Consider the following 23,944-nt stretch of genomic DNA (forward strand, 5'->3'; position numbering starts at 1 on the left):
TCCATCTTAGTTTGTATCTTGGGTATTCCAGTTACCATAAAAGCTCCTAATGATTAGATTCTATTTTTCTTTGCTCATTTTTTTTTAGTTTTTTTGCAAGGCAATGGGGTTAAGTGGCTTGCCCAAGGCCACACAGCTAGGTAGTTATTAAGTGTCTGAGGCCGGATTTGAACCCAGGTCCTCCTGACTCCAGGGTTGGTGCTCTATCCACCGCCCTGGGATCTATACTAGTTTCATGGGCAGTTACAGGCCCTTCTGTGATGATCCAGGAACTCTCCTTGCTCTGGTATAACCTCTAGCCTTCATTCAGTCCCTGCCCTATGCTGTCCTAACTCGACACCATCCCCAATATCTGAAGACATTTCTGTTCTATAACCAACCCAGGCTGAAAAAATTACTCTGTGATTTTTTTTCCCTTGGGTTTCCCTATCGGGACTCAGTTTGGTACACTTTCTAGCTGTTTGTGGAACAGTTGTGAAGAAAAGATGAGTTATGCTACTTCGTCTTACTCTAACTGGACCATCTTCGCTGACCCCTGATCAGTTGTTTACCATGAGTTGTTGAGTTTTGCAAGCAAGGAAGAATCTTGGTCCATTGGCTTTGTACTCTCCCCCAAGATCTAGGCAGTATGGGGGAAGAGTGTCTCCCAGCTGTTGGGGGGGATGTTTTGTGTCTCTTTGGAGTGTGTGAATCTTAACTCTGACCAGATTAGAATCTTATAAAAACACATTTTCCCAGTTTTCTGCCCAGAAGGACCTAGCTTGGGGCAAAGAGCAGCAGATTTGGAATCCGAAGACTTGGATAGAAATCCCATCTATCACTATGTGACCTGGGGCAAGATGGTCCACCTAATGGCTTCAGTTTTCCCTTCTGTAAAATGAACGCAGTGGACGGAGCACCGGCCCGGGAGTCAGGAGGACCGGAGTTCAAATCCGGCCCCAGACACTTGGTAATGACCTAGCCGTGGCCTTGGGCAGGCCGCCTAACCCCATTGCCCTGCAAAAGCCTAAAACAAAATGCAGTAGATGACTGGGTGAGGCTGGAGGTTCTCCGACCCCGGCCCGTCAGAGGACGAAGGCCTGGAAGGGCACATTCCCGAAGCCGCCGCCGCTTCTCCATGCCCTCCGGACTTAGGGCGCTCCGGGGGCGCTGCGGCGGGCGAGGCCTGGCCGCTAGAGGGCGCCGGGAGCTTGGGCCGGAAGCCCCGCGGGGGCCGGCTCCGGCCGCTTGGGGGCGCCGCGGGGCCGCAGTCGGCCGCCAGGGGGCGGCGCGCAGCCGGGTCTGGCGGCGGCCGGTGCTCCGGGAGCGCGGCGCGGCGGGCGGGCCCTGTCGGGAGGTCCGGGGCGCCGGAGCTGCGGGGCCCGGCGCGGCCGCCAGGGGGTGCTGCCGGCTCCCGCTCGCCCGCCTCCCGGTAGGCGGGGCCCCGCTCTCCCAGCAGCCGCCGCCGCCGCCGCCACCGCCGCCGCCGCCGCCGCCGCCGCCGCCGCCGCCGCCACCGCCGCCGCCGCCGCCGCCCCGTGTCCCGGTGGAGCCGCCGCCGCTGCCGCCGGGAGCTCGATGCGGACGGAGCCCGGGCCGGGCCATGGGGATCCTCAGCATCACGGACCAGGTGAGCGGGCGCGCCGGCCGCCGCCGCCACGCGAGCCCGGGGATGTGCGGCCTAGGCCCGGCCCGCGCCCCGGCCTCCCCCCCGCCGCGCCCCGGGCCCGGCCCGGCCCGCCCCGCCCCGCGCCGGCCCCGCCTCCGGGCCCGCCGCTGCCCTTGCGGGGTGACAGGGCGCCGGCCCGGCGGGGAGCCCCGCGCCCCGCGCCCGCTGAGCCCCGCTCTCTCCGCAGCCGCCCCTGGTCCAGGCCATCTTTAGCCGGGACGTGGAGGAAGTGCGCTCCCTGCTCTCGCAGAAGGAGAACATCAACGTGCTGGTGAGCGGGGGCGCGGGCGGGGGCGCGGGGCGCGGGCCGGGGCCGGGCCGGGGGCACCCCACCCCTCCCCGCCCGGCCCGACACCCCGCCTTCTGCAGGACCAAGAGCGAAGGACCCCGCTGCACGCCGCCGCCTACGTGGGAGACGTCCCCATCCTCCAGCTGCTGCTGCTGTCAGGTAAGCCCGCCGCCCTGCCCGCCGCACCCGCCGCACCCCCGCCCCGCCCCACACCCGCATTCTCTCCTTGTCCCAGGTGCTAATGTCAACGCTAAGGACACCCTGTGGCTGACCCCCCTCCACCGAGCCGCCGCCTCTAGGAACGAGGTAGGGGCGCCTGGGCCGGGCTCCTCCGCCATCCTCCTTCCCTACTCATCGCCTGCACCATCTGGGGAGGAAAGTCGGGTCTGGGCTCCTCCCTCCCGACCTCGGGACCGGCTGTTTATGGGGGGCCGAGCCCTGCCAGCTGATTTGACGTCAGGGGCAGCTTAGCGCTCCGCTGGCTGGCAGACTGCAGGGGGCTCCCATGCCAGGCCTAAATGACTCATCCCTCCCCGAGGGGCCACCCCGGTGCCTGCTCCCCTTTAGGGCTCTGGGAGGAGCAGGCTGCCCCGGCACTCCTAGAGGTCAGAGAGCCGCTGCTTTAGTCCAGACGTTAAGGGGGACATTTTGGTTGACGTCGGGGGGGGGGGGTGTTGGTCTCAATGGTTGTGGAAGGGTCAGAGTGCTGCATAGGTGAAGGCGAAGGCTTTACTTTTCACCCACGAGGGTGGGAGGGTCTATGGGATGCCTGCGTTCGCTTGGCAAGGGATGTGAGGAGTGCTGAGATTGGCACGACAAAGTTCGTTGTTCTTGAGGAAGTGGTTAGGGAACTTAGAGCCCGTGTATTCTGGAAAGATGAGCGAGGCTGACGGATGATGATCAGTCGGCAGCTTCCCTCTGCTTAGGGGTATTGAGGCATCCCGCGATGCCTGGATGTTGCGGCTGCTCTCGCTTTGGGGGCCGGCGCCTGTGCTAACGTGCTCCCTTCTTCCTGTCTCCCGGTCCGCCCTTCCCGTAAACAGAAAGTTCTGGGGCTGCTCCTGGCACACTCCGCAGACGTGAATGCCCGAGACAAGCTGTGGCAGACGCCGCTGCACGTGGCCGCCGCCAACCGGGCCACCAAGTGTGCCGAGGCCCTGGCCCCGCTGCTGAGCAGCCTCAACGTGGCCGACCGGAGCGGGCGCAGCGCCTTGCACCATGCTGTGCATAGCGGGCACCTGGAGGTATGGGCTCCCCCGATGCCCACCTGGGTCTCCGGACCCTTGGTGAAGGGGCCTGGCTTTTCCTTCCCAACCCCTGGTCCTTTCCCTTTCCCAAGTCTCTGCTCTCCCCATTAGTCCCTGTCCATGGTCCTTTCAGCCTCCAGTCACTTCTCTCTTCAGTTTCCTGGGAAAGTGGAGAACCTTTAGTAGAAGATGGCTGGGGAAAGGGACCCATGCCAGGTTCTGAGCAAAAGCATCTCCTGTTCTCATACAGATGGTGAACCTGCTTCTGAACAAGGGGGCCAGTCTGAATGTCTGTGACAAAAAGGAACGGCAGCCACTACATTGGGCAGCCTTTTTAGGTGAGGAGGAATCGAGGTGAAAAGGTGTATGGCTCACCTAGGCATAACTTAGAGACGGGGAGTTCTGGAGGAGGGTCTGCAACAGTTTATTCTCTGTTCCCTTTAGCCTTGCCATATCTCTGCTCTTCTCCTCATTTCTCCCCCTCCACCCCACAGGACATTTGGAGGTCCTGAAGCTGTTGGTGGCCCGGGGTGCAGATCCTAGCTGCAAGGACCGGAAGGGCTATGGCCTACTCCACACTGCTGCAGCCAATGGCCAGATTGATGTGGTCAAGCATCTGCTACGGCTCGGGGCTGAGGTCAGGGAACTGGGGGATGGGGCTGAGGTCAGGGATTTAAGAACTGTAGAAGAGACTGTGGGGAGATGGGTGAGCAGAAGGAACCTTGTAGTTGGTGGATCCATGGGCATCGGGATGTTTGGAAGGACAGTACTGACAGCCTTGGATCATGGGATTGGAAACCTATGCAGGCTGGAACTGGAGCATTAGGATTCTGGGTTTCCTTGACCAGATGTACCATCTTTCCTATTTTGGCATTCCCCACCATTCCAGATCGATGAGCCCAATGCCTATGGGAACACAGCTCTGCATATCGCCTGCTACCTGGGCCAGGATGCTGTGGCCAATGAGCTGGTGAACGCAGGCGCTAATGTCAACCAGCCCAATGACAAGGGGTTTACTCCATTACACGTGGCTGCGGTCTCTACTAATGGTGCACTCTGCTTGGAGCTGCTGGTCAACAACGGGGCAGATGTCAATTTCCAGGTGACCAAAAAAGAAGACGCCAGAGTAGTGGGAAGAGGGGAACGGTCTATAGGACGGGGAAAGCCTGGAAAAATGACAAAAGTCCCCTAAATTCCCATGCTATTAAACTATAGGGAAGAGTTTCCAGGTTTCTCCCTGTCCTCTAGAACTTTCTGCACTACCCGGCTGGTCTCCAAGAAAATTTACTTACCCCCCAACAGTGATCAGATTGAGCCAGGGGCTCAGGGCATCAATGTCTGCACATTTACTTGATTTTTCTGGACCCAAGGGCTATTCCTTTGGGAGGGAATCTGGACCCAAGGGCTGGTCCTTTGGGAGGAAATCTGGATTAGGCACTTATCTGCTTTTTACTGAAGGATCTCGTTTTCCATAGAGCAAGGAGGGAAAGAGTCCCCTGCATATGGCTGCCATCCACGGGCGTTTCACCCGATCTCAGATCCTTATTCAGAATGGTATGGACCCCAGAGATTACGAGTTGTTCTCCTTCCTATAGGGATTCTAGATCTTTATCTTTTTTGGCTTTTCCAAAAACTCTTGTGTTATTCACTTTTCCTTCTTTTTCTTTTAAATCAATTTTATTGATGTCTTTTGTTTTTTACGTTGCTTAAGTTTTCTCTGGTATCTCTTTCTCTTTTCCCTTCCCAGCGAGCCATCCAAAATAACCAAGAATATTTTCTATCATCTTGCTAATTCTATCTCTTGTCTTATGTTCAGGCCCTTTTTATTACCTGACTTGTTAAAGGTTTGCTGTCCAAAGTTTGTTGCTAGCCTTAGTCCTAAGGCTTGTTCTGTGTGTAAGATAGTATATGTGTCTATCTTAGGTAGTGAGATTGACTGTGCTGACAAATATGGGAATACACCATTGCATGTGGCTGCCCGCTATGGACACGAGCTCCTTATCAGCACCCTCATGACCAATGGTGCTGATACTGCCCGGTGAGCCACCTCTCTTACCCCCAGATCTCATAGGCGAGCCCTTCCAGCTTCCACATCTCTTTGCCAGGCATGTGGGACAAATGAAGGTGCCACTAGCTCTCCTCAGCCTCCTTGGCTAAGCCCAGGGCTGACAGCTGTCCTCTCCTTTGTCTAGGCGAGGCATCCATGACATGTTCCCCCTGCACTTGGCTGTTCTTTTTGGATTCTCAGACTGTTGCCGTAAGCTTCTCTCCTCAGGTACAGACTTTTTGGATCTTTAGCTGAGGATTGGTGGGTCATCCTCTCTCTGATCATTGCCCAGAGGCCAGAACCGTGGATATTCCTTCCCTCCCAGGTCAGCTTTACAGCATTGTGTCTTCACTCAGCAATGAACATGTTCTCTCTGCTGGTTTTGACATCAACACACCTGATAACCTTGGCCGAACCTGTCTCCATGCTGCTGCTTCCGGAGGGTGAGTTCCCTTTTCTCTGCACTCCGGTGAAGAGCCCTGGGCTGGGTCCCGGAAGTCATTGTTTTCTCTTGCCCAATTCTATTTCTGTGCTTCCAATGATGTGTCTTGCAGGTAGGAAGTACCAGCTGTTTTTGTCCACTTAGTCCTTCCTCAAGTGTCCACTTCTTTCTCAGAGAGTCCCCGTTTCTTCTTAACCCTTGTTCATCCCTCCCCCTCTTTCCAGGAATGTTGAATGTCTTAATTTGCTGTTGAGCAGTGGCGCTGACTTGAGAAGGAGAGACAAGTTTGGAAGGTGTGTGGGAAGGGTGAGGTGGGCTCTGGGAGTGGGGGCAATGGAACATCTGCTGGGGGGAATATTGGGAGGACGGCTTCTGACTTGCCTCTCGGTCCTTCACCTCCCCCTCACCATCTTGCCATCATTTTCCACAGGACCCCATTGCACTATGCAGCCGCCAATGGCAGTTACCAGTGCGCTGTGACGCTGGTGACTGCTGGAGCAGGCGTCAACGAGGCTGACTGCAAAGGCTGCTCCCCTCTGCACTATGCCGCCGCCTCCGACACCTACCGGAGGTGAGTCTCCCTTTCTTGCTTCCTCCACCCCCAGTACCTGAACTGTCTCTCCCTCTGGCTCCCCCCCTCAGTTTGCCCTTTGTGCCTAGAGCGGAGCCGCATGCAGCCGCCAGCCACGACCCTGAAGAGGATGAGCCACTGAAGGCATCCCGGAGAAAGGAGGCCTTCTTGTGAGTAGCTTTTGAGGACCCCTGAAGTCCCCCCAGCCCCTCTGTCCCTTGTGTCCCATCCTCTCCTGGGCTTCCCTAGTCTGACTCTGTACCAGCACTCAGTGGGCATCAAGCTGGGCCCCAGAATCTTCAAGAGGCATGAGGCGAGGGGCTCTGCTCCAGTTGAAGTTGAGGGAGCCTGATGGGAGAAGTATTCCACATCTGGAGGTACTTCTAAACAGTTGATCTGTTTGACCCTCCTGAGGCCTGTGAAGGAGGTGATGCAGGGCCAGTGCCTCCATTTTACAGATGAGCAAACCAAGGCTAAGAGAGGAGGAGTGATGGGGCCAGGGTCAGCCTCTCGGTGGAACTCCAGTTGAGGGACGTGGCGAATAAGAGGAGGCAGGGTTGGACATGCTGTCATCTAAACCAGCTTAGAGACAGAGGGGGGCCTTCCAGAGGTGGACCTGGACCACGGGGTAGCCTGGACTCTGTTCTCCCTCCAGCCCTCATCTCTAGCTTGAGCTCCACTACTCCTGGGCTCTTCTCTGATGTGCTTTCTTGCCCTCAGCTGTCTGGAGTTTTTACTGGATAACGGTGCAGACCCTTCCCTGCGGGACAGGCAGGGTTACACAGCCGTGCACTATGCAGCCGCCTATGGCAACAGACAGAACCTTGAGCTGGTAGGTGGGAGGAAGTCCTGAAAAAGTCCAGGACTAGAGAGATCTGGTCTGGCCTGGGGGGCCCAGATCAAGGTGAAGTGGAAGGACCCTGGGGGCATCCCCTAGGCAACACCTCATCCTCACAGCTGCCTCCTCCTTTTCAGCTCCTAGAAATGTCTTTTAACTGCCTGGAAGATGTGGAGAACACCATTCCAGTCAGCCCTTTGCACTTAGCTGTAAGTCCTTTCTGCTAATTCTTCTAATTCCCTCTATGGTTGTTCTTTTTCTTCCCTATCCTCCAGTGCAGTCATAGGAATGGACTTCTGGGTACCAGCACAGGTTGGGAGCTGGCACCCCCTTGAGTCCTCTTCCTAGTTTAGATTCCTTGGGGAAGTGGCCTTGAGGGCAGCAGTCTGGGTAGACACAGACTTGGGAAAAAGAATTAACCAAAAATGTCAACCCCATGGTGCCTAATGATTTGGGAGAAATTTTATCAGGACCCCTCCCAGTCAGAGGTAAGGAATTGGCCATCGACATCAAGGACAAGCTCCATTTTAGTTCCCATACTCTCCCAGGCCTATAATGGTCACTGTGAAGCACTGAAGACACTAGCAGAGACGCTGGTGAATCTGGACGTGAGGGACCACAAAGGCCGAACTGCACTGTTCCTGGCCACAGAACGGGGCTCCACTGAGTGTGTGGAGGTGCTCACAGCCCACGGAGCCTCTGCCCTGGTTAAGGAGCGCAAGCGGAAGTGGACACCCCTCCATGCTGCTGGTAGGGGTCTTAGAAATTTACTCCTCTACCCTGTATAGTCAGGTGAAAGTAGAATTGGAAAATGTTGAGCAAAACCAATAAAAATAACAGTAGAATGCTGATAAAATGAATATGTGGTTTTCTAAGTCACCATGCAGCCTGCAAGCATCCTTATATACAGTTTAATGGTGCCCCTTTTCTGTTTGACCTTGACAATACTGCTGGACATCAATGACCTCAAACTCAAATAGCAGTTAATTCCTGCTGCCCACTTCTTGGCTTAGAAAACCACAAATTAGCATTATCTGCACTTTTATTTGTTTTTGTTCAACATTGCCCAGGTACATTTCAGTCTGGTTTCACTACCTGGGGAGTTTTTCAGACCAGAATTTAAACACCTCCGCTACACTTTAGCAAACCCCTGTTTATGCAGGTTCAAAGTGTGGATGATCTGGAGGATACTGAAAACTGTCTTTGTTTTGCTCTGGGTCCGCTTTCTTTGGTGTTATTCTGATGCATGCTTTAATAGGATATTAAGGTCCAGTGCTGGATCATTACTCTGACTCCCCTAAGGACCTTTCCTTCTCGTCGTCCTAGAAGAACCCTGAAAGAGAATTCCATTTCCTTCCCCACTGTCCTGGCTTGGGCCCTCCCTGGTGCCTTGTTCTCCTTTGGGCCACACCTGGCCCCATCTGGCCCTAAGTTGCCTCCTTTTCTCCCAGCTGCTTCTGGTCACACAGACTCCCTGCACCTGCTGATTGACAGTGGAGAGCGAGCTGATATCACCGATGTCATGGATGCCCACGGACAGTGAGTGTAGGGCTAAGGGTCCAGGCACCTTGGTTTAGGTCAGAGCTTCTCACTTCTTAGCCCCATGCTCTTTTCTTTTTCCTGTTCTGCCTTCAGGACCCCACTCATGTTGGCCATCATGAATGGCCATGTAGATTGTGTGCATCTCCTGCTGGAAAAAGGATCAACAGCTGATGCAGCTGATCGCCGGGGTCGAACTGCCTTGCACCGTGGGGTGAGTGACAGCTCTTTCTAGGCAGGGCCGTGGTAACAGGGAGAAGATTTAGTTGCATGAGACTGACCAGTGTTCAGAAGTCAGGTTGGCCATGGGGAGTGAGCCATCTTATCATCCTATAAGTAGGTTATCAAAACCTCCATTCTATTTTCCTGACATCCCTCTGGGAGGTCACATAGTATAGTAGAAGGAATGTTGAATTTTAGAATCAGGAGCACTTGGGTTCAGATCTAGTCTCTAGCACTTTGTGATCATGGACAAGTCTTTTAGTCTCACTGAGCTTCCTCTTTTCTCAAGTGGGGTTATTGACTCTGGCAAAACTTATCTCCTAGGGCTATTCAGTATACAGTACTTTGTAAACCTTAAGATGCTAAAATTTTATGTCTATATACATGCTCATCTATCTATATAATATGTACAAATGTGAGCTATTATTAGACATGTTATTAGAGATAGCTCACATGCACTTATACCTTCCCATCACCTACTCTTCCTCCCGAAACACTCTTTTAAAAAATTTTTTTATTTACTTAAGGCAGTGGGGTTAAGTGACTTGCCACACAGCTAAGCAATTATTAAGTGTTTGAGGCTGGATTTGAACTCAAGTCCTCCTGGCTCCAGGGCTGGTGCTCTATCCACTGTGCCACCTAGCTGCCCCAGCTCCAAATACTCTTGATCTGTTCCATGGGATAGCCACTTCCGGACTTCAGAGTTTCACCACCTTATTCCCTCTCTGTGGCCCATTCTTCCTCTTGTATCTGTTGACTGCCACATCAAGAATCTTTTTTTCTGGTCGTTGGTTTCCTTGATAGAGGGCATGGTGGGTGGTGAAGAGAGGAGGCATCCCCCCAGCATTCAGTGGTCAGGCTAAGGCTTTTAGTCCTTGGGGTGCAAGATAGGTTAAAACTGTCCCTGTTGCTGGCTCATAGGCGGTGACTGGCTGTGAGGACTGCCTGGCTGCCCTTCTGGACCATGACGCCTTTGTACTCTGCCGAGATTTTAAGGGCAGGACACCTATCCACCTGGCCTCAGCCTGTGGCCACACAGCTGTCCTGAGGACCTTGTTACAGGCTGCCCTCTCCACAGATCCCTTGGATGCAGTAGTGGACTACAGTGGCTACTCTCCCATGCACTGGGCCTCCTACACTGGTCAGGAGCCTGGGAATGGGTGGGCACTGGGATCAGGGGATGGGACTAAGGCTGGAAGAGCTAAACTGAGACCTGGGAGCATATTGGAGTTGATTTGGGAGATTGCTGGATGCTGCTGGCTGGAGGGGGCTTTGTACTGACTCTGCCTTTCTCTCCCCACCTCACTCTCCCCATCATTCAGGACATGAAGATTGTCTGGAGTTGTTACTTGAACACAGCCCGTTCTCATACCTAGAAGGAAACCCCTTCACTCCTTTGCACTGTGCAGTGTGAGTGGCCCCTCTTGCCCCCACCCCTCAAGTCCAATGGCAGGCCCTCTTCCTCCTCAATAAGACCCTGCTCTCTTTCCCCAGAATTAACAACCAGGACAGCACCACAGAGATGCTCCTGGGAGCGCTGGGCGCCAAGATTGTGAATAGCCGAGACGCCAAAGGACGGTGAGTGCTGGCATTCCTGGGGAGCACCACCTCAGGCCTGGCTCCCCCAGGCTGAGGAGCCTCCCCTGCTTCTTCTGTTCCCTCCATCTGCAGGACCCCCCTTCATGCTGCCGCCTTCGCAGACAACGTCTCTGGGCTCCAGATGTTGCTGAGGCACCAAGCCGAGGTGGATGCCGTGGATCAGGCCGGCAGAACGGCTCTCATGACGGCGGCTGAGAATGGGCAGACTGCTGCTGTGGGTGCGTGCAGGGAGGGGGCATCTGCAGCAAATGGTTCAGAGCATCCTAAGGAGGGACAGGATGTCAGGCTGATGGGGAAGCCAGGAAGGCCTGGAGAGGGGAGTTCCAGGCCTTGGGCCATGGCTAGTGATGCTCCTTCTCTTCCCCACCCCCAGAGTTTCTGTTATATCAAGCAAAAGCAGACCTGACTGTATTGGACGGGAATAAGAACACTGCCCTTCATTTGGCGTGCAGCAAGGTAGGGGCATCTCCGCCAGGAGGCTGGTCTGTCAAGGGCCTGGGGATGGGATGGGGAGCAGGACCTGGGGACAGGCAGGCCCTACAAGCAGGAATAGGAGAGGCCATCCAGGAGGGGGCGCATCTGGGGGCAGAGCCCCCATGCTACCAACTTTGTACTCCCTTTAGAAGTCATCCTTTATGGCCTCCCTTTCCCCCACTTTTTCTCAGGGTCACGAGAAATGTGCCCTGTTAATCCTGGCGGAAACTCAAGACCTTGGCCTTATCAATGCCACCAACAGTGCACTGCAGATGTGAGTGTTCACATGAGAGGCTGGAAGAGGGGAAAAACACAGGGTCCTCCAAGGGGTGAGGGAATCTTGGGGGTCTGCATGGTCCCTGCAGAGGCCTTCCCCATCCGGCTTGGGTTTCAAGGACACTGAGCATCTCATTGACTGATTTCTCTTCTTTTTCTCCCTCCCAGGCCGCTCCACATCGCTGCCCGGAATGGCCTGGCTTCTGTGGTACAGGCACTGCTCAGTCGTGGGGCCACAGTGCTGGCTGTAGATGAAGAAGGTGGGGTGGGGCCCAGAGCCCCCCCTGGGTTGGGGTCAGGGACACTAAACAGGAGATAACTTCCTGACCAGGGCTGTTCAAGCTTCTCTTCCCCGGGGAGCTGTTTGGGGTAGGGGGCCTGGTCTCCCCCATCACTCACATTCTGGAACCACCGAAAGGAGGCCAAGGGATAGCGTTTCCCTTTGGGGCTGATTCAAAGGAGAGCCAGGAGAAGCCCCAGTAAGGTGTACTTCCCACTCCCTCCTTTCTGGCCCTCTCATTCCAGACACAAATGTATATACACTTTGCTGAATAAGGATATATTTACCTGGACTCTTAACATTTTAGGAAAACTTGACTGCCTGGGCTCACCTCCACCAGACTCGTGGGGAGCCAGGCTGGTGGGGGAGGAGATCGAAGGGCCCGTACCTCAGTTTCCCCTGATCTGCCCGCAGGTCACACTCCAGCCCTGGCTTGTGCGCCTAACAAAGATGTGGCGGACTGTCTGGCCTTGATCCTCTCCACCATGAAGCCTTTCCCACCCAAGGACGCCGTCAGCCCCTTCAGCTTCAGCCTGCTCAAGAACTGTGGCATCGCTGCTGCCAAGACAGTGGGTGGCTGTGGTGCCCTGCCCCACGGGGCGTCCTGCCCCTACAGCCAGGACCGACACGGCGCCATCGGGTTAGACGGCTGCTACTCAGAGTAGATCCTCCGCTGGTCTCCCCACACCGGTGACCTGATATCTTATTCTATTTATTTAGAAAATGTCTATAAATATAGGGCACTTTAAAGGAGAACACGACTTGGGTGATGGGGGGGCTGGGAGTGGGGATAAGTTAAGAGGAATGAGGGAAAAAGTTGGAGATGAGCTGCTCACCCCTCTGCCACCCAAACTGAGCAGGGTATTAGTGGGCTACCAGGGAGTTCCCAGATTTTCTTGGTGCCCCCAGGGCAGGCCCTTCTGCCAAGTAATCTGAAAAAATTACTAAATGCCTGGCTCTCCTTATCTCTGCCCACCCTTGGCCCTTTTCTTCCCCCTGCCACCCTCCACATTCTGCTTTCAGCTCCACTCTCTCTTCCTCCTGCCCTCCCTCCTGCTTCTTCCTTTCTTGGTCCTCTCTCCAGTTTTCCTGCCTCTGGAGCCAGGCAGTTACCTGTTCCCCATCCTGATCACTGCCCTTCCTGCTCGGCTAGCCTCTCTACCCCCGAAGCAGTGAGAAGCCTTAATTTCTGGTACTGTGTGAGCACTCTGGAGGTGTCCCCCCACTTCCCATAGGGGCAGCTGGGTGGGTGGGGGAAGACTTTGAGCACTGAGGCCTGGAGCTTCTTCCTCTCCCCTCCCATCTACCCTGTCCCATCCCCCCTCCAATTCAAATGCAAAACACTTGAAGCAACAACTACTGTACCTGGGACTCTAGAACCTGCTCCCTTCTCTCCCCACTTCCTCATATGCAAACCAAGGGCTGGCTCTGCCCCTCCTCCCCCAGCTTGGCCCTTCTGGCCCCCCTCACCATGCACTTTAACCTTGCTTCTTCATTTGAGCTCCTTTCAGGGGAGGGCAGCTTCTCAGGCTCCCTCCTCCTCAGCTTTTCTCTTTGAGGCTTGTCATGAATTTTTCAGTGAGCATTCACCCTTTAGTGGAAGAAACAAATGAATTTCCTCTCCATTTCAAAGCCACAGCCCTCTTGTATTCTCTGTGTGTGCTTCCAGCATGTGCTTGTCTTTTGTGTGTGTGTGTGTGTGTGTGTGTGTGTAAGGAGGGCATCCCTACCCAGAGCTCCTCTGGGCCTCCCTCTGCCTCGACCATCCCCTCATGTCCGAGAACTCCCCCCACCCCCCAATCACTGCTGATCTGAAGCCAAAGATGGTGGGAGGGGCATCCGAGCCTTCCTCCAGAGCTAGGGCCCTTGGCTTAGGAGGGGGAAGGCAGACCAGAGTCCCTGCCTCCCAGTGATGGGGTGCGGGGAGGGCCAGGGGCTATACTAACAACAGGATTCCTAAAGCCCCACCCTAGGCACCGCACTAGGGAAGCTGAGGGGGCAAATTTTTCTCTAAATGTAGCATTGAATTTGGCCCTGGTCCCCTTCAATGCCCTCCCCATCCATCTCCCAGAATATCCCCCTTCCCCTTCCATCCAGTGTTCCCTTCCTCACACGCAATACCTCAGCCAGGAGCCAAGACACATAACTTGAACAGAGGCCATAGCCCCTTCCCCTCCCTCTGTATCCTACAGTTGCCATCAGTATTGTTTCCTGAAAACTGGACTGGCCTCGTTTACATAGTGCTTTTGTGTCTCCCCCCACCCCCACAGAGAAACACAAGGGCCCACCCCAGCCTTGCTTGCTTGCATTCTTCACAGCTCTACTGACTTTTCTGTTTTGGATTTAAGTTCTGCCATTTCTGCCTAGAATGATGTTGGGGCATTAGGGGACACCCAGGGCCCCCTTCCTCTCCAAAACCTAACCCCCCCAACTTTTCATTTGTCCAGTTCTCTGTAGCTTGTCTGAGACCTCATCTCTCCATTCCTCTTGGTCTCTTTGTCTTCCCCACTATCTCTTTGTTCCCCTTTATTCTCTTCACCTGCCCTCCCCCACCAATCATTGTTCTAAAACCATTTCAAAACTTCTAAATGACCATTTTTGGTGAGAAGAATTGTGCAGCTTTTAGTTTTCGATCCTGTTAAAGCCAAAGGGCCTTGTGCTGCCCCTTTCCCCCCAAGTCCTTTCCACACTCCCTCCTTCCCTAAATGACAATCAATGTGACCTCTCTCTAAGGGCTGCAGCCCCTCCCCTCAAAAAAAAATCCCTGCTGGCTTTTCAAAGTGCACTCACCCTCTCTGCTGTTTTTTCTTCTCAGCCTTCTCACTCCCCCTTCCATTCTCATTTTGATGCAGGGAGCTGGGTAGAAGGGACAACACAGGTTCTCCAGAGGAGCCCATGTGTGTGTCGTGTTCTCCTTTAATGATGCTCAACAACATCAGTAAGAATCTAAGTGTTTGCAAAGCACCCCATTATTTTGCTAAAAGAGATTTCTGGTGGCTGCCTAGTCTTTGCCCCTTCAGCACAGTGTCAGCTTTGCTGGGGAGGTAGGGGGAAACCCTTTGCCCTTCCTCATGTCATTGGTGAGGGGGGCCTGGAGGATGAGCAGCCTCCTCTCCTTATGCCAAAGGAAATTCCCTGCCCCACCCTGGGCTCCTAAGCCCCTATTGTTTTTGAAGCATCTTGTCCCATACTCATGGCCACTGCATATTTATTTTAATTTTCAGGGTTTTTTTTTTTTAAAAACCTTTTTGACTTAAACGGGTGTGGAGAAATTAAACAAAGGCAGAATGGCCCCCAGTCCTTCTCCAGGAAGGTGAGAGAGTAGACCTCTCTTTCCCCTTCCTTCCCTAGGCTCTCCTCCCTTCTCTCCCTTCTACCCCCCCCTTTAAAAAAAGCTCTAAAGCACTTGCTTCAAGTAATAAGCACTTTTGTGGAAAAGGCCTCTCTAGAGAGGCCCTGGAGAGCAGCCCCAGGGTCCCAGCAAAGAGCGCTGTGGAGGAGACAGACAAATGAAATTGGTAGGAAAATGAAAAGACAACTAATGAGAGCCAGTTTTTAGTTTCTGATTTGGGGGGCTTTTCTGATCTGAGGGACATTGGGCAGTTGGAGGGGGAATCCTCCCTCTTCCAGAAAAAGAAAGGCACAAATTGTGGGTCCTGGTAGAACAGATAGACCAGGGTCACTGCCACTTGTCCAGCTGAGACTGATGGGGCTACCTCCCCCACCCTGCAACCCCCGAGCCATAGGACTGCTGAAAACCACTGAATGTACAGCCCAGGTTGGGGTGGGGAGCAGCCCATAGGGGAGGGGCTTCTATTCTTCTTGTTTGGTGCTGTGGGGGGTGGGGGAGATAACATTGAGGGACCCCCACCCCCAATAAGACTGGTGTTTCTTGGGGTGGAGGAATGGAGGAGGGCTGCCCTTCCTTCATTCACCCCAGGACCCTTTCCCTCTCTTCACCCCCTCCGTTAGACTGTAAGTCCAGCTCACCTTTGCCTTCAATATGTAACCAAAGGAAAACTCCATACTGTTTCCACCAATGTCCACCAATGTTGCCCCACTGGACCACCCATATGTTCCCTTGGCCTTGAAGGGGAAATGAGGATATGAGGGCCATGGGAAAGGGTCTGCAGATCCTCCAGTCTCTCCTCCAGAGTCCTTAAAGGGAACCTGAGAGCTGGGCTGGAGGGCAGGGGATGGGTGGTAAATTGGAGGGAGAGGGTGAATCTCTTGACTATTATGCACACAAGTGTTTCTTTGTTAACAACAGCTCCAGACCTCATGTTCCAGTAAGGAAGACCTTCCCTCCTCTCCCCTCCTTGGCCATCCCCAATCCCAGTCCCCAGTGTGTGTTAATCCTTTCCCCCTTCCCTGATTCCAGCAAAGGAAAATAGCCTTACAGACAATAGCCCAGAAGCCCCCCTTGGGGGGGAAAACACTAGTTTGGGGATCACCCCCACCCCCTATCTTCGGACTGTGGGGGATGGGGAGGAGAACAAAGCAGCCCCTTCCTCTGCCTGGTACAAGTGGTTCCAGCCCTCTCCATCCAAGGGGTCCTTAGCATGGTCAGGTTGCCACTCCACTGGTGAGTAAGGGTCAAGACAATGAATACTTGAGGTCCAAGCCCAGGGGTCTGAGAGGAGGGTCTGGCTTGTCTTCCCCGAGAAGTGACCAAACACCAGGTTTGGGGAGGGCCAGTAGTGGGGGTGCTGCTTTTTTAACTACTTGAAGGTACTAACTCCAAGGCTGCTGTTGCCCATTTGTGTGAAGTGATAGAAACTGTACCCAGCACTTGGGAGGGCATGTAATAGTGAGGGTGGATTGTCCCAGTCCCAGTCCTCCTGCCTCCCCCTCCCCCCTGGGCCTGAGCACTGGACTGCCCATTCTGAGCCTCCCCTCCCCAGGGAGCCAAGAAACTTGTCTTGGCTCCCGGGGACCCGGCTCCCCCTCATTCTGGGCACCATCTCCAATTGCACTAAAGTAGCTGTTGTGCCAGTCTTGCCCCCACTCCAGGGTGGGGTCTCTGCTTCCAAACCCTGCTCCCCATCCTTAATCTCCCCATTCCCTTGTCACACCTGGATAGCTCAGCCTTGTGTATGTGTCCAGGGCAAAGGGAGGGGGGAATCTGGCTGGAGAGGGGTCAGTTGATGAAGATAGGAAAAGAGTGGAGAACAAAATCCTCCCTTAAGCCATGGGAGCCCAGGAGTGAGGGTCTCTGCCCTCAATGCTCTGTGACTGGCAGATGTGCCAAATTGGGGTGGGGATGGGGATGAAGTGGGGCTGCTCTGCTGGCAGCCCCTCCCCCCAAGGTGGCTCTCTCAAAGCAATACAGTTCCCCCTTCCCAGGAGCCAAGCAAGACAGGGGAGAGGGAAGGCCAGAGGCCTGAGGACTTCCTCGTGTACAGCCGTGTATATGGGGACATGTGAGAGTGTTCTTTGTACGGTGCCCACTGTGGGTGTCTGTGTGTGTCTGCTCCTCTCCCCTCATGACCTGCATGACCTGTGATGCTGCAAACACCACCATCCTGTGTGCAGGTGTGCTGGGGGGGCAGGGGGATGCACCGTGTCCCCTCCTCCCCCATCCCCACCCGTGACCCATGTACTCGGTTGTAGGAAGTAAAGAGAACTGAGCACAATTCACTGGATTCTAGTGGAATCTTTCTCTAAGCAATTGTCACACCTGCCTCTCTTCCCTGCCCCAAACCCACCCCGTGGTGCTAGTGTTGGAATCGGGGAGGGGTCTGAGGGAGAGGGTGTAGAACTCCAGGGCACCAATAACAGGTATCGATTCTGCCTGGCATGCATGCACCCAGAGTGCTCTGAGGGCAGCATGGGGAGAGGGAGCTGGGAGGGCTTCACCTGCGGCCCCCTAGCCCTGGGGTAAAGCACAAAGACTCCTTGCAAATGGACATACCCATGCCCCCATCAGACCTAGGCTGGGGTGGAGGGACAGGTGGAAGAAAGACCCCTCCTTCCCCTCCCTATGGCCACCTGCTCTGAGCCTAAGGCCAGATCTTGGTTTTCTACCCTCTTTTGGTGTGAGAACAACTGTTAAGTCATGGCTTTGGGATGGGTTCTGTTTATTAAAAGTCCTATTGCTCCTATTGGCCCCGTGTCCGGCCTCTGTTCCTGGGATGGGGGTGGGTGGGAGTGAAGAAGGGACAGGAATAATGACCCCTTCAGCGATTCCACTTCAGCCATCTAAGGGCAGGGGAAGCAGCTGCTCTTCAAATAGGGCAATAGTCAGCATGAGACATCCCCCCATCAGCAGCCCCAGCCCCTGGAGCAGGATGTGGGATGTAGGCAGGAGCTCTGGGGGATGAAGCAGAGTGGGTAGCTGAAGGGGGGGAAAAATGGTGATCAGATCCATGGCTCTGGTAGCAGGAAAGGCCTGGAGGTGATATTTGGCAATCTCCATGGCCCTTTCCCATGGGTGGGGGGAGGGACAGGAGAATCAGATACCACCCAACCACCACCATCAATTTACAATGATATTCCTTGTCATCCCCTTTTAAATTCCATATTTATCAGTGCCAACCCCATCCTCTCTTACCATATCCACAAGCGCCACATAAAGGAAGACCCCAGCAGTGATCCCGAAAACCCAAGGAGTGAATGGGGCAGGGCCCTGGCTGAGACCCACTCCCAAGGCCGCCCCACCCAGGCCCAGGGCCCCTGACACCAAGCTTAACAGTAGAAGCTTTTTGTGGGGTAACCCAGCCTGGAGTAACATAGCAAAATCACCTGTTGGGAAGAGGAAAGTAGCAAGAGAATGAGACAACTCTCAGCCCAGCCTCTCCCAACCACCACCACCCAAGACAGGCCTTTATTCTCCTTGACCACTACCCTCCAACCCCCCAGTCCACCTCTGAGGTGGCCTATCTTCTTGGAGGCCTCCATCGTTGCCTTGTTTCTATCATCTCCCTACCCAATTCATGGGGAAGCTCATGGCAGAAGACAGCCAGGGTAGTGCTGATACCACTGGAAAAACCATCAGAGAAGGCAATCCCTGAAAGGAAGATGGAGAAGGGATCATGAATCAGTTATTAGATGCCAAGAGGCTGTTTTCTGTAGGGAGCAGCTCTGGACTCTCCCCCAGAGCCCTCCACTTAGCCTCATCAATTGTATCTCTCTTCTGGGTACCCAAGCATCCAGGCCCGGCCCTCCAAATCATCCCACCCTCTTCCCAAAGGGCCCTCTTTTTCACCAATGGCAAGCCCATCAGTGAAGTTGTGAAGTCCATCTCCCAGCAGGACCATCCATGTGACTTGGGTGTTTCCACTGCTTGGGTGGCTGTGGCTGTGACTGTGGCCATGGCTTTGGTGTCTTAGAGGGAGCGAGGCTGGGGAAAGTTGACCACCCAGTTCCCGTGGCCCTTCAGGCACTGGATCTAAAAGGAGAGGAAAGAAAAGGTTTGGATGCAACTCCTGAATTTGGAGAACTTTTGACTCCTGTTTGTCGTCCTTTCCTTAAAGTCTGGCCCCACTTGGGACTTACCTGAGCCTTCCCTCAGGGGTTGAAGAGTTGTTCCCCTACCGTTTTCTAGGTCCTGAATGTCAGGATCTCTCCTTGTTTGCTTACAGCATTTCTAAAACAGGAGTGAGCCCAGGGCTTAGGAAAGTAAAGTCAGAGGGCTAAGGGGCAACATCTGGGTTCATCATTGGCAACCATGGGCCACCTTCTCTCTTGGTTTCTTGTCTCCCTCAGAAAGGAAAAAGAGGTAGGATACCTGGACACTGTCAGGAGGTAAGGTGAAAGGAACTGCCACCCAACTCCCTCACAAACTGACAAGTTTTATTAAATAAGGGCAGCTCAAAACAGGAGGAAAGATATGGCCCCCAGACTCCTTCCCTCCTCCTCATCTCCCCCCCTCCCCGCCTTTTTTCCTAAATAGTTGAACGGGTTCTGGGCTTGTAGGCAGGTGGGGAGTTGGTTACTCACCGACTGTAGCCCACCATGCCGAAAAATACCTAGTAGATTCTCCAAGACAAAGAGGAGGAAGAGGCCTCCCAGCACAGCCAACCCAGGGCCTAGGTCCCCCCCATGGCGTCCTCCCTGAGCCTGAGACATAGAAGATAGAAGATGAGGCAGAGGCCCAGGAAGAGTCCCCACCCCAGAGAGGAAGCCTCATCCAACCCCTCAGAGTAAAACAGCTTCTTCCCCCAATTCACATTTTGGGGAAAAAACAAACAAACATCACTTTAGATGGGGTGTAGAAAGAAGGAGGAACACCAAAGAAAGTGAGATACTCAAAAGTAATTGGAAACAGAGATAGAAACCCAGGAGAAGGTTGGGGAGTTTTTGAGGTCAGGGGTTTTAGGTCACATACGTGTGGCAGCAGGTGCAGCAGAGCATCTCCACAAAGGGTTCCCACAGCCAGTGCCCCCAAGAAGCCCAGGAGAGGATGCAGCAGCCAGGACCCCAGGAGTCGTAACAGTAATATGGAGAAGGGAGCCAGGGCGCTGAGCACCAGGACAGCCAGAGAGCTATAGGCCAAGGCTGGGGGAGGGGGGAGGAAGTGTACAGTCCAAGGTCAGACTAGGACCAGAAAGGTCTCAAAGAGGAAAATTGGGAATAAGGACTAAAGTGGGGAGAGCGGAGGAAAAGTAGGGGGCTTCATTCTGATCTCTCTCCCCCCAAGGATGGCACCCATGTTTCCACTGAAATGAGGGATCCAAGTTCACCATACCCCCATTTCTGTCCATCCAGGTCACTGACCTGTTAGTAAGTCCCCTTGTGGGGCAGGAGCTGGGGTCTGGATGCAGACTCGACTGTCAATCTGGTAGAGTAGGGCTGGGCACAGAAGGGCAAACTGATGGGGGGTCAGGGGAGCAGCTGGGCTTAAGCCAAAATTGATGAGAAGCTGGGAGCCATTTAGACACTGGAGAATTTGGAGGTGAGAGGTCAGAGGACCCTTGGAGACTGTGACTGAGGATTGTAAAGGTCTGTCTTTTTTTTTTTTAAGTTTTTTTTCTTTTGCAAGGCAGTGGAGTTAAGTGGCTTGCCCAAGGCCACACAGCTAGGTAATTATTAAGTATCTGAGGCCCGATTTGAACTCAGGTACTCCTGACTCCAGGGCCAGTGTTCTATCCATTGTGCCACATAGCCGCCCCAAGGTCTGTCTTCGAGAGTATCTCCCCTGGGGCGGCTAGGTGGCACAGTGGATAAAGCACCGGCCCTGGAGTCAGGAGTACCTGGGTTCAAATCTGGTCTCAGACACTTAATAATTACCTAGCTGTGTGGCCTTGGGCAAGCCACTTAACCCCATTTGCCTTGCAAAAACCTTTAAAAAAAAAAAGAGTATCTCCCCCAATGTTTCAACTCTTTATCCAAGTTAGCCCTTGGCTAACATGCACCATGTCTCTCCTGGTCTTTCCAGGCAGGTCCAAGACAAATAGACACATTAGGAATTGGGGGGAGAGAACAAGGGAGATTAGGTGCATTCAGAGGTGAGGGAATCCCAGTCAATTTATGAAAATGACATACAAATAATCCTTGTTTCCCACATATATCCCAAATTATCAGTTGAGGTACTTTCTGAGTGGATGATTCTGTTTGTCTCACCCATTCTAAAATGTGAGACTCCTGGAGTGAGAAAGTCCATTTAAATGACAGTAATCTAGTCTAGTGGCAGAAAAACTCACTTTCTATCAATTCAGCCCAGTCATTGGAAAACTCATTTTTATAAATTTCTTTTTCACTATCTCCCTATAATTACTGTCCATTTGTCTTTTTCTGCTCTCTGAACAATTTACTGAGAGACAGCCCTTTGGAGACAGTGATTACAACTCTCTCCCCAGGCTACAGGGTTAAAAACTGTCTTCAGATGGGTCACCTGACCCTTCCCTGGACATTCTCGACTTTATCAGCGTCTTCCCAATGTGATGACTAAACTTAGAGTTCTCCAAAGACTGTTGTTCTCCAAAGGGTTATGGTCCTAATAAGCACCTAATCACTACAGATAATGTTTCTGTGCTCTGACCAACCTTCTATAAATGCAGAATAAGATGACTGTTATTTCATTAGCCACATTGTACTTTTGGTTCAAATTAAACTTGAGGTTAATAGAAGTCCTCTGATTTTCCCCTCCTCACGGTTCTCTTACTCACATCCTCGTTAAGATGGTCAGACAGTGAATGGTCCAGAAGCAGTAGCCTGTGAAAGAGGCCAAGGCCAGGGGATGGTGGCCCCTGGGGCAAGTGGGAGGACCCTGGTTTCTCTGGATCCCTCCACTTGGAGGGTCCCAGGGGCAGTCCTGCCCAGACATCCACACTCAGCTCAGGGTCCAGTGGCCTGAAAAGGATGGCAATAAAGGAATGGAAAGAGTCAGTTTGTGGACTCTTCCAGAAATTTTAGAAAATCACTTAACATGGAAATCAGGAGGGCATGAGGTTAGAGATGGGGTGTGGGAAGTAGGGCTAGGGCTGCTAGTCTAGATATTAGCAATTATAACATTGGAGAGGATTTGGGAATTCACAAATGGAAAACAAGGTGAGATTAGATTGGGAAAAAGCAGGTACTGAGTATCAGTGAAGAGGGAATTAAGGAACAGCTCAGTGGTATTGATTGAAAAGGTAGAGCATCAATGATGATCAGGACTAGGGTAATGAACTAGAAATTATTCGGGGACTAAGAATAGGGGAGAACAGAAATGAGGGAAAGGAGAATTTGAGGAACTAGGAAATTGAAGATTGGAGGGCTTCAGCAACTCAGAAACTAGGAGATGTGGTTTTGAGGACTTGGTACCTGTGTGTGAAGTTGTCCCCGGGGGAGGGCCCGGCCCTACCCCCCATAGGGGCTGAGTGTCCTAGTCGAAGTCCCTGAACCTGACCCAGGCCTAGGCTATGAAGGAGCCTGGCGAGGCCACTGACACTCAGGGTTCCATTCTCTCCATATAAGCCAAACAGCTGGGCCAGGTAATGTCCCTGCTCCTGTTCAGCGGGACCCAGGGGAGCTGGAGGATCTGGGGAGGGGTCCAAACCCATCACCCACCCTAGAGCCACCCAAATACACAGTCCAGTCAACAGGGGCCCCATGCTGGAGCAGGAGGTTGGGAAGCCGAGGTTTCTTTCTGGTGGTTTACTTCTATTCCCCTTTGGGCATCCTGGGACCTAGCCACACCTGAGAGAACAAGGGTAGAGGGAAGTTCAGAGAAAACTCCCCCCCCACACACACACATTCAGAGTCATTTAGAGTCCACCTTTTATTCTTTATTTTACCTGTGGCCCCCCACAATCAGATTTTTCCGTTCTAGCCTACCCCATCTTCCCCCTTCCCACTGTATATACAGTACCGACCAGTGTTACCACCATTACCCCAGCCCCACCATCTGCCAACATCCAGGAAGATTCTTCCTTCTAGACTCTCCTTTCCAGACTCCCATTACTCCAGCTTCCCTTCTCACATGGGATCCTGTCCCCGACTCCTCATCCCTTCTGCCCTTTGCCCTGCTCAGGCCTCCCTAACCCCACCTTCCCAGGGCCTCACCCACATTAGCAGTGGGAGAACTTTCCACGCAGGTCCGGTAGTCTCTAGGGGTAGACCCTGGCTGGTTCTCTAGGGGAGCTCACTCCTGTGAGGGAAAGGCTAGCCTCAGCTTCCGGTCTCCAAAGTGAAGCGTAAGACACGTCAGGAAGGCTAGGACTGCCACCCTAACACACCTGGCTGGGGGCGGAGTGAGGGTAGGAGGGCTCATATCTGCAGTTAATGGTTCACTTGACTCTGAGCTAGGGTCGAAGGCCACTGGACAGGGAAGGGTTACCCTCTGCCCCTTCTGGGGAGCCATATGGCTAGGACCAATTTAGGGAGTGTAGGACTCAGATTTTTGAATCTACTGCCCCCATCTTCATCCCTGCTTTGCTACCTCTAACACACCAGTTGTTCCCCCTTTCCCAGTTCTTTCTCCAAGTACAGCTCCCACCCCACCCAAACACCCTACTCTCTCCAGGTGGAAAGGAAAGGACTAATTTAGTCACCTCCTTGCCCTGCTTCCAGTATTGATTTTGGCTAGGACCAGAACCCAAGAATCTCAAAGCCGAGCCAAGAAAAACCAGGCTTAACAAGCAGAAGTCCCAGACTGCTGGGAAGGGCATGGTTTATTACTATTCTGTACCCAGAACTATCTAGAGACCAGGGAAGGAGAAACCCTTATGCAGAGAGAAGGCTAGGTTCTTACCTCTGGCCTGGAGCCCAATGGGCAGAGCCTGGCATTACCTGACCACGGCAGAGATGTTAAGGAGCCCTAATGGCAAAAGGACCCAGGCTTCTTACTTTCAGCAAAAGGGGTGGGGGGTGTCAAGGGTCAGCAGCTGAAAGCTTGGGGGAGGGACACTACCTTAAAGGGGCAGGCCTGCCTTCCCCAAGGTGGCTATCTTCTCATTTCTCTCCCCAGACTTCTCCCATCCCAAGGATACCCCTAAGCCTTTCCAAATCCAGAGGCAGTAACTCTCTGCCTTTCCCCATTACAGCAAAG

General features: G+C 53.5%; 2 protein-coding genes across 6 annotated transcripts; one reads left to right on the plus strand and one right to left on the minus strand.

The window, feature by feature from the left end:
• The first annotated feature begins 1,486 nt into the window (after positions 1-1,486).
• On the plus strand, positions 1,487-17,108 carry ANKRD52 (ankyrin repeat domain 52). 2 transcript variants are annotated; one of them, XM_074226382.1, is made up of 29 exons: positions 1,487-1,609; positions 1,836-1,919; positions 2,018-2,096; positions 2,173-2,243; positions 2,981-3,181; positions 3,435-3,522; positions 3,679-3,821; positions 4,074-4,286; positions 4,660-4,738; positions 5,108-5,222; positions 5,377-5,459; positions 5,557-5,674; positions 5,898-5,966; positions 6,104-6,244; positions 6,334-6,414; positions 6,965-7,076; positions 7,220-7,291; positions 7,631-7,832; positions 8,534-8,621; positions 8,718-8,835; positions 9,765-9,984; positions 10,166-10,253; positions 10,338-10,421; positions 10,515-10,660; positions 10,816-10,898; positions 11,108-11,190; positions 11,361-11,452; positions 11,887-12,162; positions 14,325-17,108. In XM_074226382.1, exons 1-28 carry the CDS (start codon positions 1,583-1,585, stop codon positions 12,135-12,137), a joined length of 3,231 nt encoding a protein of 1,076 aa, XP_074082483.1. In that variant the 5' UTR covers positions 1,487-1,582; the 3' UTR covers positions 12,138-12,162; positions 14,325-17,108. The 2 variants fall into 2 exon arrangements, with proteins under 2 accessions (XP_074082483.1, XP_074082482.1); XM_074226381.1 differs by having other exon boundaries at positions 11,887-17,108.
• A 331-nt stretch (positions 17,109-17,439) lies between these two features.
• SLC39A5 (solute carrier family 39 member 5) lies at positions 17,440-23,889 on the minus strand. 4 transcript variants are annotated; one of them, XM_074226384.1, is made up of 12 exons: positions 23,648-23,889; positions 22,964-23,044; positions 22,219-22,593; positions 21,582-21,765; positions 20,191-20,353; positions 19,802-19,971; positions 19,414-19,533; positions 18,970-19,060; positions 18,680-18,862; positions 18,401-18,481; positions 18,026-18,216; positions 17,442-17,809 (listed from the first exon to the last, which is right to left on the minus strand). In XM_074226384.1, the coding sequence occupies exons 3-12, from the start codon at positions 22,506-22,508 to the stop codon at positions 17,666-17,668; spliced, it is 1,617 nt and encodes a 538-aa protein (XP_074082485.1). In that variant the 5' UTR covers positions 22,509-22,593; positions 22,964-23,044; positions 23,648-23,889; the 3' UTR covers positions 17,442-17,665. The 4 variants fall into 4 exon arrangements, with proteins under 4 accessions (XP_074082487.1, XP_074082485.1, XP_074082484.1 ...); XM_074226383.1 differs by having other exon boundaries at positions 22,960-23,044; XM_074226386.1 differs by lacking the exon at positions 19,414-19,533 and having other exon boundaries at positions 17,440-17,809; positions 22,960-23,044.
• Between the last annotated feature and the right edge of the window lie 55 nt (positions 23,890-23,944).

This window comes from Macrotis lagotis, chromosome 2, assembly GCF_037893015.1.
Source record: "Macrotis lagotis isolate mMagLag1 chromosome 2, bilby.v1.9.chrom.fasta, whole genome shotgun sequence".
Taxonomy (NCBI): domain Eukaryota; kingdom Metazoa; phylum Chordata; class Mammalia; order Peramelemorphia; family Peramelidae; genus Macrotis; species Macrotis lagotis.

Excerpts from the sequence above, each read along its gene's own strand:
- ANKRD52 (XM_074226381.1), top strand. The coding sequence starts at position 1,583 with ATGGGGATCCTCAGCATCACGGACCAG. Across the intron at positions 1,610-1,835 it reads TCCTCAGCATCACGGACCAG|CCGCCCCTGGTCCAGGCCAT; the intron begins GTGAGCGGGCGC and ends CTCTCTCCGCAG. Across the intron at positions 10,254-10,337 it reads ACTCCTTTGCACTGTGCAGT|AATTAACAACCAGGACAGCA; the intron begins GTGAGTGGCCCC and ends CTCTTTCCCCAG.
- SLC39A5 (XM_074226385.1), bottom strand. The coding sequence starts at position 22,508 with ATGGGGCCCCTGTTGACTGGACTGTGTATTTGGGTGGCTCTAGGGTGG. Across the intron at positions 18,863-18,969 it reads ACCCCTGAGGGAAGGCTCAG|ATCCAGTGCCTGAAGGGCCA; the intron begins GTAAGTCCCAAG and ends CTCTCCTTTTAG. Across the intron at positions 17,810-18,025 it reads ATGTGGCGCTTGTGGATATG|CTACCCACTCTGCTTCATCC; the intron begins GTAAGAGAGGAT and ends CCCCCCCTTCAG.